The following is a 15,118-nucleotide window of genomic DNA, read 5'->3' as shown; positions in this document are numbered from 1 at the left end:
ACAGAGAGACAGAGCCTTACAATGAAAAAGGTGAAATAAATAAATTAATGGTAAACACTGGATTTCTGTATGAAGTGCGTGCACATACCTGTACTTGCCTAGTGGGTGGAGCTTAGAACAGAAAGAGGAGGAGGATGTATTTTGAGATTCTACTGTATATTTTTTTTGCCAAGAAAACTGCCTACCCTAGCTCTAAGTAAGCAAAGGTATGGATGTACTGAACATACAGCTGTTTTATCCAAAGTTCTTTCCAAATTGATTCTCATTCACCCATTCACACACCAGTAACAGCAAGCTGCCGAACAAGGCACTGGCCTAATTATTAGAAGCAACTTCGACATGTGGTCAGTATAGCAATGGACTGAACTGCCATCCTGCTTGTTTGTGGTGTTGGCAAGATTTATCTCACTGGGCCTCAGATAGTTATTTAAATGAAAGCATGCAAAATGTTTAGAGGTTAAATGGAACAAGCTGGTAGGCCCCGACCTGTTGTAAGAGGAGATTTCTTTTCGTAGGATGTATCAAGTAGATTGTCTTGTTTTTCTCTGGTCATTATTTTGCAGCTACATAATTAATGTTCACTACATTCATATTTTGTTTACATATTTTATTTTGCTTCTCACATTACATTTGGGAACTATTTAATATCGCTCACCTTACGTGCAGGTAATAAGAGTTATGATGAAGTTTGGCAGAGTGATATATAAGATGTGAGATGCCACTCTTGTTGTCGATTTTCAGTTGTCCTACGTTGTTTTGGGAGATTAAAGTGGATCGAGTCACACTGAGAAGCTGTCCCCATGCTCTTACTTGACCCACAGCCCCTCAGTCCTAATCTGAACTTCACTTGTCAAATAAAGTAAAGTGAGTAAAGTAGAATGTAACAGAGATACTCAAGTAAATTACAAGTACTTTGAGTACAGTACTTGAGTAAATGTACATGATTCTTTCCACCACTGGGGTATAGAGTGTCCTCAGAGTGCGTAAGTTAATAACACACAAGGAAATCCAATTTGACAGACGTGCATTCACCGCTGGGCTAATCACATTTCACATGTCTTCTCCTGATGATGGGAGCTATTAGCTTGGACCTTAGCAGCCTCTTCTTCCTAATTCTAACCCACACATAGTTGAGTCATTTTGTCAGCATTTTCCTCTACCTCTACCTCTAAGTAGGGCACATATGGCCCATTTCTGACCGTCATGATATTTCAGCAAGGGAGAGAAGGAGCGAGCAGAGGGCCTGGGCTTTTTGGGCGGGGGGTTGGCAGAGTAAGAGGCAGAGTGGGGACATCAGGTTGGCAACCTGTGGCCATCTTTGTGATGTTATCCATGCGTATGCTTTCATGAACTTAATCCCAGGAGGCATACACAAGTACACAGAGTCGCCCACATGCATGGAAACACACATACACATTGACAAAAAAAAGAAAACTTTCAGCCATGCGCATCTAAAGCTGGAGCACTGCAAAGCTGGCATTTGGACAATATTTGTGAACAAACTGGCAGATGTCAAAAGGCTTTGACAGCAGGGTTTAGAGGAAAAAATGCACTAATACGGATGTGCTGTAGTTACTGTGTGTGTGTGTGTGTGTGTGTGTGTGTCTGAGTGCTCTGGGCCCTGGGCTGCCAAAAAATAAAGTGCCAGACCCGTATGCTACAAGCATGAGAAGATGTGGGAAAAGTAAAAGCATTTGTTCTTGAAAACAAACTTACAAATATAAAAGTCAGACAGGGAAAAACAGCAAAAAAAGAGGATATGAAAACAAGATATTGGTATTTTTTATGTCCTGAATTTATGTAACAACTCTACTTTTGATTCACTATTGCTTTGTACAGATCTTAGACTTTCAGGACACTCAAGTTTCATCCCTCTGGCAGACTGAAATCCACCCAAATCCCCATGTCCCTCTCAAATGTCACTATTAAAACATTTTAATTTATGTAGAAGTCGAGGCACTCTCCCTCCTCCAGCACCAGCGTGGAGTTGAAAGGGGCTATCTGGTAAAAGGAAAAACTTGAGACACACGCATATACAGTGCTTTAACCCCGAGGCCTGCTGGGTAATGGTAGGATTAATTACTGTTGAGTTTGACCCAAGGAGAACTAGAGCAGATTATCCCAGATGCTGCAGAGGAAGGCATTAGTGCTGGTTGTCCCTCTATGGCAGCAGAGAGACAGCCACCTCAACTGCGAGGATGTCACCGTGACCTCGCTGATCTGGCCCGCTGCACAAAACCACACAGAGGCGGCATACAGGAGGGCTCACATGGCGGCCATGCAGAGTTTACACTGCGCTTCCTGTGTGCTCTTTGGTCGCCATCACATGCAGAGCGGGCGACTGTAAGCCAGCTCCTCTCCTCTCAGCAGGCAGGCATCAGAGGAGGAGAATAATGTGTAATTACAATAGACAATCTAAAACAAAGCCCTTCACTTTCAATGAGCTGCTCTAGGAGACGGGAAGGTTACCTCAAGGGGGAATTCTAATGAAGCAGATGGCTGAGTGTTCACAGGGGCAGACGCAGACTGTCCTTCTTTTTACAGTCTGCCAACATTTGCAGCATTCTGAGGAGCTTCACCTGTCTCTTGACCGCTCTTTGTGTGCATCTGTGAGCAAATGCGCACGAGAAAGGCTTTTGCTTATTGACACCTCTCAAAAGGCGGAGGGAGAAAATAATGAGCAACCTCACAAACTCGCCATTTCCTGCACACACAGGTAGGAAAATAACATACAAAAATGGTGTCAGAATGCCCTAAAGAGGTGCACATATTGCACTGTGCCATATCTAAGCAACCCTGTGAATTAGAATTGAGTGCATGCTGCATGTTAACAGAGAAAAAACACTCCAGGCAGGTGTTCCTTATATTTTATTCTATACCGTTTTATTTCATCCAGTATGTGTGCTTATCGACAATGCAGTTTTTGCCTCAATCCTTCCACCGCCGCACTAACCACGAGCCACGGCTACTGTGTGTGTGGTTGTCGCGTGGGTCGGTGTAATGTCCCGTAGGTTCACATCCAGTCACACCATACCTGTACAGTTCCCTTATTGCTTTTTCCCATAGTTCCTGTGTTAAATGCAGAAAAAATAGATATCCATTGATCAATAGCAAAGCGGTCAAAATACTGTCCAATCCCAAAAGGTCGCATGTCCTCGAAAGAAGTGTTGAACCAGTCACTGCCTTCACAAAACAAAAAGGTTGAGCCTTCAGGTAGAAAGTCTTGGTCTGTAGCATCGTGTAACGAAAATGTCCCACTCCTGTGCCGCACCAATGTAGAGAGATTATACAATGACATGTTGCTTTAAAAATCATGGACATGTTATGAACTCTGTACAGACACACAGTTTGGTGAACATTGCTTATCGTTATCTGTTATGGCGATGACATCACATATTAAGAGAGTCTAAAATAAATACAGAAATATAAATAGCTCCTATGGAAATATATAAATCTGTATAAGTAAGTACCTTATCGACACTATGTTCCCAACATCAGATTAAGTGGAAATATAGTACATACTTCAGCAAATGAAGGGTAGCTTCGAGAAGCAGGAGTTTTAATGTAAACCCTCATCTCTCCAAATGTAGTACGAACGTGCCCTTTCTGTCCCCCTGTCCCCGCCCAGACTAATCCAGTGAAGAGCAGCCTCACCTTTGGCTTCCCGCCAGGATTTTATGATCAGCTGCAATCAGCAGAGAAACATGTATTTTAAGAACCAAATCTAAGCGTCTACTTTCCATATTTGTTACTTCACAGAACCATGTCAAATGAGTTGAATCGATGACTTTATATCGACAGCTACAAAGACAAACTCCTGCCAGTTAGCCACAGTGCTGTTACCCTGAAGGATCTTTAGGTGATACAGCCTTAGTGTGAATTCATATGCTCCCCGCTGTTGCATGGTATCCTTAAACTGGGTCACATCCAGGTTACACTGCCCAACAGCTCACTTGTTGGTCAAAATAACATTACTGTCGTGTTATTCCATCTCACTGGAGCGGTGGCAAAAGAGGTCAGTCACATTAGACGCTACGGTAAACACAACTTTTCACCACATATAGCAATCTTCATATGATATCCAATCACTCTGAGGTACATTGTCATACGGAACACCTGATTCTGGTGCTTGTGTACGAAATAAATTGAGCATTTGTGGGAAGGGTAGACAGGATTTGTGGTCATGAATGAATAACGAGGGCCTCGGGGAAAAAGGGAAAAAAAAACACACACACGTGCCTTTTTCTCCCCAGAGAAATTGCAGGTTCGATTCCGCCGCTGCTACATCTAATCCTCAATCACAGCAAATGATTTCATTAGTGTGCATCGCTGATTCACCAGCCCATATTCATGAGCGAGTAGGGCGGCACAAAGGGAGAGGGGGGCTAAGATTAGGCAGCGAAATTGGAAATGCCCCAAACTGAATCTGAGAATACTGCTTTACAGAAACAACCATGAGTTTTGGAAATGGCACAGGGGTGCCATGTGGAGCTCCACCAAAGCTCCGTGATGGGGGTGGTTGCACTGAAGCAACTTACAGACCTGCTGGCAGCTTCACAACACATCTAGCTAGGGCCAACAGCAGGGCCGGAGCCAGGCCTGGCCTCAGGCAGAGGAAAAGATTAATAACTTCTACCAGACATTATGAATTCATATTAATTTTCCTTTTTTTTTAAAACCCCAAAACACTCAGTCTCATTCTTCAGACTAGGTAGCCCTGACCTAGATTAGACTCACTTAAAATAGAGCAACCAATTTTTACCAATGCAAGATATTAAAATGAAACAGTAATACCTTACAGGATCAAAACACAGACATGTCAGATGCCTCTGCACTACTTCCTTTTAGCTGTTTTCTGAACAGACTAGCTTGGAGCAATTGGACACAGCGCCGGCAGCTATTGTGATCCTTCAGCTGCCCTTCATTGCTATTTCCTCTGTTGCTCCCATATAGCCGTTTTCTCCACACTGTGAGATGGGTGACACAGGGAGACATCATGGAAATAGTTCCCAGCGTGAGTGAGTGAGTCACAGTTGTTTTTCTTTATTCGCTTCTCTCAAAAGACACAAAGTTTCAAAGCCCCCTTATCTAATTCCCAGCTGATTCCTCTAAAAAACAGTCTCTATACTACATTACGCTACATACGAGGCTGCAGCAAATAGTCTGGGCAGATTGGAATCAGCAAATCCCCTTGAAGAATAAACATTGCTGTCAGGTGGAAATCTTGTTACTCCAATTTGAGTTATTTTCATGTCTTTACTCGGATTGAGGGATTACATGGTCTTCTGTGAGTTGAGGAAATTGTTCTGAAACCCCTTTTCATTTACATTACATCATTTCAAAGCCCCATGGTCATCAATCAAAAAGCGCTTTTCTTAAATTTCATAAAAAACTGTCAGTTTTCTTGCATAAAAAGTCCAAGACGGAGATTTTGCTAAAATGTCGAGCCAGATGAAACAGACAGGACGTCATGCAGATTGTGTCAGCTCTCTAACTGACAGTGACAGATTCAGCTGATACACTGTGTGCCCACCCAACCCTCCCCTAAACCACTTATCTGTGATAATGGACCAGACTAAGTTCAGGCCAACTAATCAATCCCTGTCCAATGTCTATCTCCCCGTAGGCTATGACCTGTGCCTCCCTGTCCCACCCTCCTCCGACGGCGTCCAGCCCCAGCCATCGACCCTGCCGGGCAGCGTGGTAAACACACACACACACACCCACACCCACACTAGCTGCCAGCTACATAGCAAACGCTCAGAGCTTTCCCTCATATCCATCCAATCAATACCACACTGACAAACATCCACTAGCACTCAGGTACAATCATAAGGATGGGGGCGACATGCCACAAGTCCTCTGAGAAACAGATACCCCATCAGCATGAGTACCCCATAGGGTGCCTCTCCACCTGTCTACCCCATGGATAAAAGTCCGACTACATGATTCCCTCAGTGCATCAATGTCTCCTCGCATCTACACTTTTGTCTCGCAGGCTGGCTTCAAACTGTTCCCCAGCTCCACGTCTAATAAGGTCATATTGTGAGGGGAAAAAAGGGGACTTTTTTTCCTGATGTGCGAGGCACAGCAGTCTGTCTGCTTTAGTGCAGTGAGAGGCTAGCAGGTACAGGAAGACCAGCGCCTACACTGTGTGCAGACAATTAGTATTCCAGAGGTGAAAGAGTTCTATGTGTTTACCTACTGTCATTTCTGTTGCAGAGCTCTGTCTCTCCCACCCCTTTGCCCCTCTGGATGGTGGTCTAAAGAGTGCGGGGCTTCCTACAGCGAGGCGCAAGGCCAACATAAATGTTTCAGAGCCTTTCCAACAGCTGTTTACTGCGGATGATGTTAAATGTGAGAGAGGTGAGCGAAACACTGCTCTCACCATTAGTAACGCCTGCTCCGTCAGTGAAGAGGACCATGAAAAGGTCATGTGTATCCACATAAACGCTATGATCCATTATTGATTTCACTTATGTAATCTAATTCAGGAGTATTTCTGTAATGATAAGCTAATCATAGAGTTCTTGCTGTGTCCACTTCCCCCAACTCTGCCTCGTCTGTTCTATGTCAGTTGTTGTTATCCTACGCTTCACATGACTAGTAACACAGATCATGCTTGGACACGCTTTAGTCAGCCATTGGTTTTGTGTGCACTTGTAAAATGTGGCAATTTTTGATTGAAAGACAACAAATGAATCTATATGTTTACTATTGTTATCAATGATTGTTGCAATATCTAACACTACTGTGGACTATTTTTTCTGGAATGATCTTCACATAGTAACGTCTACATTTGACCAGTTATCCAAACAAAAATAAGAAAATGTATCATCAAATAAACAATGCACCGCTAGAGCCCTGAAACACCAAGCCGAATGTTGGGACGTCATTGAGTGTCTGTCATCCTAGTTTTGGCGGTGTGTCCTGCACCACTGGCTTTAGTTGGGCCTTGTTGGCTTTTTTTCGGCCAATACAGCATGTTGAATCAGAGTGAATTCCGTTGACTGGCACAACTAAAGTCAAAGAGGCATGGCATCAAAACAAACTTGTTATATTAGGTAAGATTTTTTAAGCCATTGAGCTCTTTTGCAGAAACGGTTCATCCAACTTGGGGTCATGTTGTTAATGTGCTCATTAGCATCTTCCAGTTTCACTTTTTTAAAGACGAATCTAGACTACCATGGCCTGCTGGTATGAAGAGTTATTTCCTCTCATGCAGGCACAGAATGTATGTGGTAGTTAGTCGTGGGCTGTAGTCAGGTGAAACTTTCTGGCTGAGACACAGGCAGCGTGAGGCGACGTAACAGTCGGCCTTCATAGCCACTAGTTCTTTGACATCACTTTGGTGTGTCTGGGCCTTAAAATGTAACACATAATCAATGCCGTTGCTTAAAACACAATTGCAGGGCTCGAAGTTCGACCCTTTCCTATACGCTGATGATGGAAGACTGTTGTTATTTAATGGCAGTGTTGACCCAATATCTGACAAGGCAGTTGATATAAATAGTGATGTACATGTGTAGCCTGTGCATGTAGAAAAAGTTGCTTGTGATAGAAGACTAAACAGTTATTCAAAACTAATGAAAAATAAAGATTGTAAAAGTTGTATTAATATCCCACATGTACCGAGAGTTACAGTGCATGTGTTCATGTCTTCAACACAAGTCATACATTAAATCACTAATCATAAAAGTGGTAAGAACTGCTGGCTATATAAACAGGCCTAGCTGATCTGATGGCAATAAGAAAGTGGAAAATCAATCAGTCATAGATTAGCTTACTGCAAATTCAGTCAAGGATGTTTATAACAACATTAAATGCTGTGGGTAAAAAAAAGAAGAGAGGATTATTGAATATTTCTTATTTTTTGCCCGGAGAAGTAATTGTGTGCTCTGGTTGTTGTGTGCATGTCTGTAAATGTGCATACGTGCAGCTGTGTGTCACGTCATGTGTATTGCTATATCTTATTACAGGGACCTCTGGGAACTGTAATGAGGGGAGAGCGTGGTCACTGTGCACCTCTGTGTGTGAGTCCATGATAGCTTGCGAGGGTCAAGGGATTACAGACATGTCTTGTTAAATTAGGCTGCTGTGGCTGAGTGCTGTGACTGAGTTAGGGACTCAGCTGTCTGAGTGGAACCCGGGTCTGTCTTGGTGATGAGCTACAGACAAACATGTAGAAACATATCACTGCTGCTCTCATTTGGGAGTACAGCGATACCTTTCTCCGACTGTGTATTCAGTTCTCTTGATCACTGTGAGGCTCTCTGACAGTGTCACCTGATTCTGAATGAATACATGGTAAAACTATTCCCATCTTTGAAGCTCATCGAGAGAATGCCAAGAGTGTGCAAAGCAGTAATCAGAGCAAAGGGTGGCTATTTTGAAGAAACTAGAATATAAAACATGTTTTCAGTTATTTCACCTTTTTTTGTTAAGTACATAACTCCACATGTGTTCATTCATAGTTTTGATGCCTTCAGTGAGAATCTACAATGTAAATAGTCATGAAAATAAAGAAAACGCATTGAATGAGAAGGTGTGTCCAAACTTTTGGCCTGTACTGTATATATATAGACATTATATGAATTCCGAGATACTGGCAGCAATGCAATCAAAAGTGAAGTCCAGATCTTTCAATAGCTGGTACATTTTTAAGCAGGGTTCCCACACTTTTTTACCAATGAATTTCCAAAACTTTTCCGTAATATTTTACCCAATTTCCCATGACTTTCTGTATTTGGTTTAAAATGGGTAGGCCTATATAGCAATACATCCATACATTATTACACATGCACCTCCGAGGCATTTGCGGATAAGCAAATAGCTAGCACTTGCCCATTGCCAGCACACCAGACCAACCCAGACAGGTACTTAAAGGTAAAATGTCAAGCCACACACCTTTTTGAGGGATAGAAACCCGCAGATCCTGTAGTTGTCAACGCAGTTTTATCACTTTATTGTTAAAAAAATGTTTGTTCTATGGACATGCCGAATGACTTTTGCAACTTTGCCTGAACCTGAGCGTCACCTTAACAAATGAAGGTTGATTGCTGCCATGTCCAATCAGTCTTTCCCCTGTTCAAGTGGATCAATGACCCAACATCAGGATATTTATATATATTTGATTGAATCACCAGGTATTGTTCAAGCTGTTCATACCTAACTGTTTGATCTACAGGCTGAGATTTAGTTGGAGACATCAGTCTGATGCTTCTGGTCTTGTTATTGGTCTGAAAAAGGGGGCGTGGCCTTAGCGAGGCAATGCCGGTCTGGTCTATATGTATCATATGATACTAGTGAAATTTAAATGGTCATGCAGTGCAGCAAAAAAAAATTAAATTGGTAATAACTGGACCATACTTGTAATGTTAGACATGTTTTGGGATTTTTATGAACATATTTTAAAAACAATTTATATCTAAAACTATTTTCAGGCCTGGAAAACAGATTTTCTAATGTCATAGCTTTTCCAGGAATTTCATGACCATGGGAACCCTGTAAAATGTTCACTGGGACAAAACTCAAACTAATGGTTGTCAAAGTTCTCCCTGCAACTTAATGCAAGCAATTTCCCACAGACTTACAGAAGCGGCGCAGCAGAATGACAAAAAGTTATTGAGACCATGCAGTAAACAGTGAGCTGTTTCAGGCAACTTACTGAGTCATATATCCAGATTGCCTCACAACAATTGAGTTGGTTCTGTGTCTTGCTAAAGGACACTTTGGCAGGAGAAATGGCTGCTGATGAAAACGTCTGTCGAAGATATTTAACCAATGGCCTTTTTAGTTACAGAACAGTCTCTTAAGCCCTAGGGCTACTGTGCCTTCAGTGCATCCACCATAGCTACAGTACTTGCTTTTAGCAACACCAAATGTACATACATTCAACATCTCAAACTCAGCACTGACCCTAAATGAGGAAACAGGTCTATGTTGATCACATAGCAGCTACAGTAAAATAAATAAAGCACAAATCAAATATCAAGTGGCATATTTCTGTTTCCAGCACTTTTCGGATATTTCAGCTTGTGTACTGTATGTACTGCATTTGCTCAATGACTGAAAGGCTAGATTTGGGGCTACTGTTATAGTTTTAAACTCTCTGAGTGCTACACAATGCAACACACAAGCTGTGGTTAATGGAAGTCCTAGTTTTTGTGTGTGAAAGGCAAACATCCTTTTGATAAGTCCATGGAAAAGTCTTTCCTTGCATCCGACTGTTCCACTGAATCACACACTTATTCTCAGTAACACTCACACATTAACAGTTGCACACAGTCAGGAAGTAAAACAACACATGCTTTCTACACACATTAGCGGCATGAGCTTGGAAGACAAAGTGAGCTTGTTAGAACATGGTCGAGGACTCTGCAGAAAGCCAGTCGCTCACATACTGTTATGTCTCAATATTGAGATGGAGGGTAGTTCGCTGAACCCCTCTCCCCCTGCTTCAAAAAACAGTATTATTACGATAAAGTGGTATAAAATAAGGATTGACGGGCCGAGAGGAGGTGAATTATTACCCCGCAGGAAAAGTCTTTTTGGTTTCCTAAAATCTCTTCTCCATCTCTCATTAGGTTTTGAAAAGTTTATACAGAGGATAAATAAGTACAATCTAATAGATACATTTATGGATCAACAATATGTGATCCTGTATGAGTTGGTACAAGAGTCAGCCTATCTCGAAGCATGTTGTTTTAGCTAAAAATGTAGATAATTTTTTGAAACACACAAAAAGCAATTTATACATGCAGGTATTAGTGCATAGGTTCCTGCAGAAAAAGAATATTATTGAGTAGTCCATTGAATTGTCTTCCCAAACATCACCAGATGAATTTGGCATAGTTATAGAAATAAAGAAAATGACTGTCCTTAAAATGGAGATCTTTTTCACACCCTCCTAGTCCCTTGATTAACTTATCATTTAAATATATATCTATCTATGTACAGTATGTATGAATAAAAAAGAGGACAAAGCATAAAACAAATATAGAGTATTCTAGAGCTCCGAGTTACCCGGTAAAGTGTCTTTTAAATCACAGTAATTTTTAAGATCTTGGTAAAATGAGAGGTGGAACACAGTGAAGTCTGAAGACAGAAAGAAAACAACGCCACACACTGAGATAGTTTGTGTGTGTTTTAGTTTGGAGGAGCACAGGAGGGTGTGATTAATCCTCACAAATTGGAAGGGAGTTTGGAGCGGACAGTTTGAGGTTCTAGATCTGACGAGTAGGCAGCAGAGGCCCTCCGTAGAGGCAAGGCCGGGGAGGCCCCAGGGGACTGAGTCTGGCGAGGGTGCCCCGGAGACATCTGGATTGGAGGAGTCATGCTCCCTGGCACTGAGCTACAGGGTTTGGGCACAAGAGTGGGTGAAGAAAAGGGTGAGGGGAAATATCCAGTTTCCACAGAGGGGTGAGCTGTATGGTGGCCTACGGCCTGGGGCAGAGATGGGTGCGAGCTGGATAAAAGCTTTAGGTCCTCGGAAAAGCAGCCCAGCGGAGAATCTCTCCCAGTTGTGTGTGGCTGGCTGGGAAGCTGTGAAGGGAGAGAAGACTGAGGCATGAGCAGAGAACTGTGGGATCCTGTGGCACTCGAGGGGTCGCTGTATTGAAAAGTCCTGCCCGCCACTGGGCTTTGGATGGTAGGGCTGGGCGCCACTGGGGTAAGGCAGGGGGAGGCGTTTGCTGAACCATACTGGGCCAAGGAGGCCAGGGCAGACCTCTCCAGGGACATCTGGTGAGGCAGTAAGCCAGACTGGAGGCCTGCCAGGCTAAAATGGCTGAGGGAAGATGGGGAGCCCTCAGCGGGCTGCTGGCTGTGCTGTCGTCTGCTAGAGGATGGGGAGCCATGTGGAGGGGAATGGAAGAGGTTTAAGCCACTGGTAGTCCTGCCTCCCCCAGCAAACTGCTGCAAAGGAGCCACCTGAGGAGGTTTAGGAGGTGGCTGGCTATGGAGAAGCAGACCAGGCATTGGGCTTGATGAGCCACTAGATATAGGACTCTGACAACGGGAGGAACTAAGAAGTCCAGCTGTAATTCCAGCAGAAGCCCCTCCTACAGGACATGCTGTAGACCCTCCTATATGGCTCCCTACTGCCCCTCCTGATGATCGGCCAATATGTCCTCCTATCACCCCTCCCCCTGGCCCACTTGAACCTCCTCCTATATGGCTAGTTGTTGATCCACTAGAAACCCTTCCCAACAATCCTCCAGAACCAGAATCACCAGAACCCCCTCCAAGTGATCCCCCAGAGGCTGTTGGTCCTCCAGAAACCACTCCACATGAGCCACCAGAAGGCTTACCTACTGATCCTCCAGTGGTCGTCACTACTAGTGACTCTCCAGAAGCCCCTCCAAATGATCCCCCAGAGGCTCTTTTTATTGACCCTCTAGAAGTCCCTCCCATTGATCTCCTGGCTGCATCTCCTATTGTCCCACAGGTAAAGCCTCCCATTGATCCACCTGATGCCCCACCTGCTAACCTACCACAAGCACCACCCACTGATCCTTCAGATATTCCTCCTATAGATTCCCCTGAGATCTCTACCACTGATCCACCTGAAGTTCCTCCCAACCCAAAGTGCCCCCCAGGCAGTGACCCTTTTGTTCCAGTTGTAAAGTCCTCTCCAACCCAAGCAGGCTCTCCTCCCGTAGCTCCTTCCACAGACCCTCCGACTGCTCCACCTGAAGACCACCCTGTAGCACCACCACAGGCCCCAACTGCCCCTCCACTTATTCCTGACCCTGTGCTCCCACCTATCGATCCTTGGTGGAAGAGGTTTGAGAGAGGTGGCGTGCTGGAGCGAAATGGCTGTTGGTGCTGTGGTTGTGGGTGTAGCTGGGCCGTACTAGATGAGGGTGAACCAGAGGAAGAGAAAGGTCCGAAGGGGAAGGCAGAGGCCCCTCCTCCACTGGACCCAGCCCCACTTGGTCCACGCTGGCCTCCGCTACCTGAGGCCTGTTGGCTAGAGCCAGCTGCACCTGTACCTGACGTCATATGCAGGGCCCTAAAAGAGGCCAGCAATGGCATGTCCACCCCACTGTGCAGTTTAGAGGGTGTGCTAGAGGGAGAGTCACCAGCAGAGCCGGGTGCTGTGGATGAAGGAACAAATGTGTGGAACTTCTTAAGCCTGCCTGGAGGGTCCTTTAGGGACCCCAGAAGAGAAACCGGAGGCCTGAAGAGAGTTGGTGGAAGGTGGGGATGGTGTGTCAAGGCAATGGCTACTGAGGTGGTGGCGGCTGCTGCCTGGAGAGGGGCCTGGATGAGTGGGGCCCAGATGACAGGAGTGGGCGAGGGAGGTGTCTGTGGTGGGACGTTCTGCAAGAGGTGGGCACAGTGGGCCATGTCCCTGTCATGCTGCACAATCTGCTGGATGATCTCATTCTCCTGGTAGTTCAGTACACCAGAGCTGAGGTCGTGTTGTACCTTGTGCTGCAGGATGGAGTTCTTCTTACCTGTAAAAGCAAACGCATACACAAACACACAGTGAGTGACAGGTGAGAGAAGAAGGAGATAACAGGAGAATGAATATGAATCTTGTAGGCAGCTAGAACCAGGTTGACATTTGGGTGTACTCGAGTGACCACATTATTTTTCCAACAACCCTTTCCAATAGAAGAAGCTGGCACAGGAACAGCAATGAAGAGAGAGGGAATACAGAAAAAAAATGTGTACCTAAAAATCACAAGTGGTATAAAGGGAGGAGAAGAGATTTAAGAAAGAGACAGGGGGATGGAGCAGAAGGGGGAAGACAAAGCATAAAAGAGCACGGAATAAGAGAAACAACAAAAGATAGGTGGGAGATAACTACCCGCAGACAGAAGCTCAGGATGACAGCCTAAGGTGTAGGCGGTGTATGTTTGACTAGCTCTTACTGTGATTCCCTAGGTAACAGGGACAGAACATAAAGCAAACACTGTATCACAAGATGCAGGTTCAGCCTGTGATAGAGTGTGAGAAGCACTGAGATAATGGGTCAAGCCCACTTTTTGGTGCCATATTTTCTTTCCTGTTATTTGCTGTTCGTATAAAAGGGAAGCATCTTAAAAAATCAGGGACAAACTTGAAGTCTTATTGCTCTACAATGCCACCTCACAACACAGAAAGAACGTGACAAAACTTAAGATTCAATGGACTTATTTATAATTTTCTTTTTACAAATGCTTGCCCCTGGTTGTTTTTCTTCACTTTCCACCCTAGGATCACATGTACTCTGAATTCCCTGTGAGCCGAACACAAGGTCAAAGAGACGAGGTGGAGTTGCGTCACAATGACAGCCATACTAACTGCTGACCCAACCTCCTAGAGAAATGGGTGCAACTCTGACCGCAAAGTCCATTAGTCATTGTTGAATGGTCACACTAGCAATGACAGGGTTAATTCACATGACTGCCATTTTCAATTTGGTGCTAACAAAGGCTGTGAAACCCGAAGATATTGTAAATGCAATTAAGCCCAGATCAATCTCTCCATTTTCTGGTATGATTGGTGGCAGATTAGTGGAGATGTTGCATTGAGGTATTGTATCTAAATCAAGCTCGACCCTGGCACCACCTGGCCCTCTATCACCTGCACACCTCCAATCAGATTGCGCAAAGTCCATCAAGACAGTAATTAATTTGTGGATCATTGCTGTGTGAGTGACTTAATTAGGGAAGAGGGGTGTACATGAGCACTGAGCCCAGGAGGAAGGACGTACGCAAGAGACCATCTCACAGAAACATCACTATCAGCCCACCACATCTTTTCAAAGCAGCCATTTTCTACAAAGAGACCCCCTAAAGCAATTTCTCTATCTTCCATTCTAAACATAGCTGAGGATAAAACAGAGCATGCAGCGATGGCTGAGTGATGATACCGGCGTGCCTTTCATTGTGAATTTTTCATCTACTCAGGCTGAGCCTGGGAACAGCGATGGATATGGAAAGAATATCAATTGTATGCGAAAGAGAAGTCACGCAGGGATTTCAAAACCAGAGCTCTATCTGCATGTTTATATGCAGATGACTTTGAAAGTAATTTCAGTCATCAGTGCAGACGTTTTTTATAGCCCTAAAAGTTTTGTCCGTGGCTCTGGTTTGAAATACTTTGCTGTTCCTATCAGTGTCAG

At 44.2% G+C, this 15,118-nt stretch overlaps 1 protein-coding gene across 1 annotated transcript in view; it reads right to left on the bottom strand.

Moving 5' to 3' along the window:
- Positions 1-2,855: 2,855 nt before the first annotated feature.
- hcn4 (hyperpolarization activated cyclic nucleotide-gated potassium channel 4) overlaps positions 2,856-15,118 on the bottom strand; it is a 95,430-nt gene continuing 83,167 nt past the window's right edge. Inside the window, exon 8 of the mRNA XM_033639355.2 lies at positions 2,856-13,463. Within this exon, the coding sequence (XP_033495246.2) occupies positions 11,185-13,463 (2,279 nt within the window). The 3' untranslated portion in view covers positions 2,856-11,184. The remainder of the gene's footprint in view (positions 13,464-15,118) is intronic.

Source organism: Epinephelus lanceolatus, chromosome 2 (assembly GCF_041903045.1).
Source record: "Epinephelus lanceolatus isolate andai-2023 chromosome 2, ASM4190304v1, whole genome shotgun sequence".
NCBI classification, from domain to species: Eukaryota; Metazoa; Chordata; class Actinopteri; order Perciformes; family Serranidae; genus Epinephelus; species Epinephelus lanceolatus.
The sequence above is the reverse complement of the archived record's forward strand: the minus strand, read 5'-3'. Positions and strand labels throughout refer to the sequence as shown.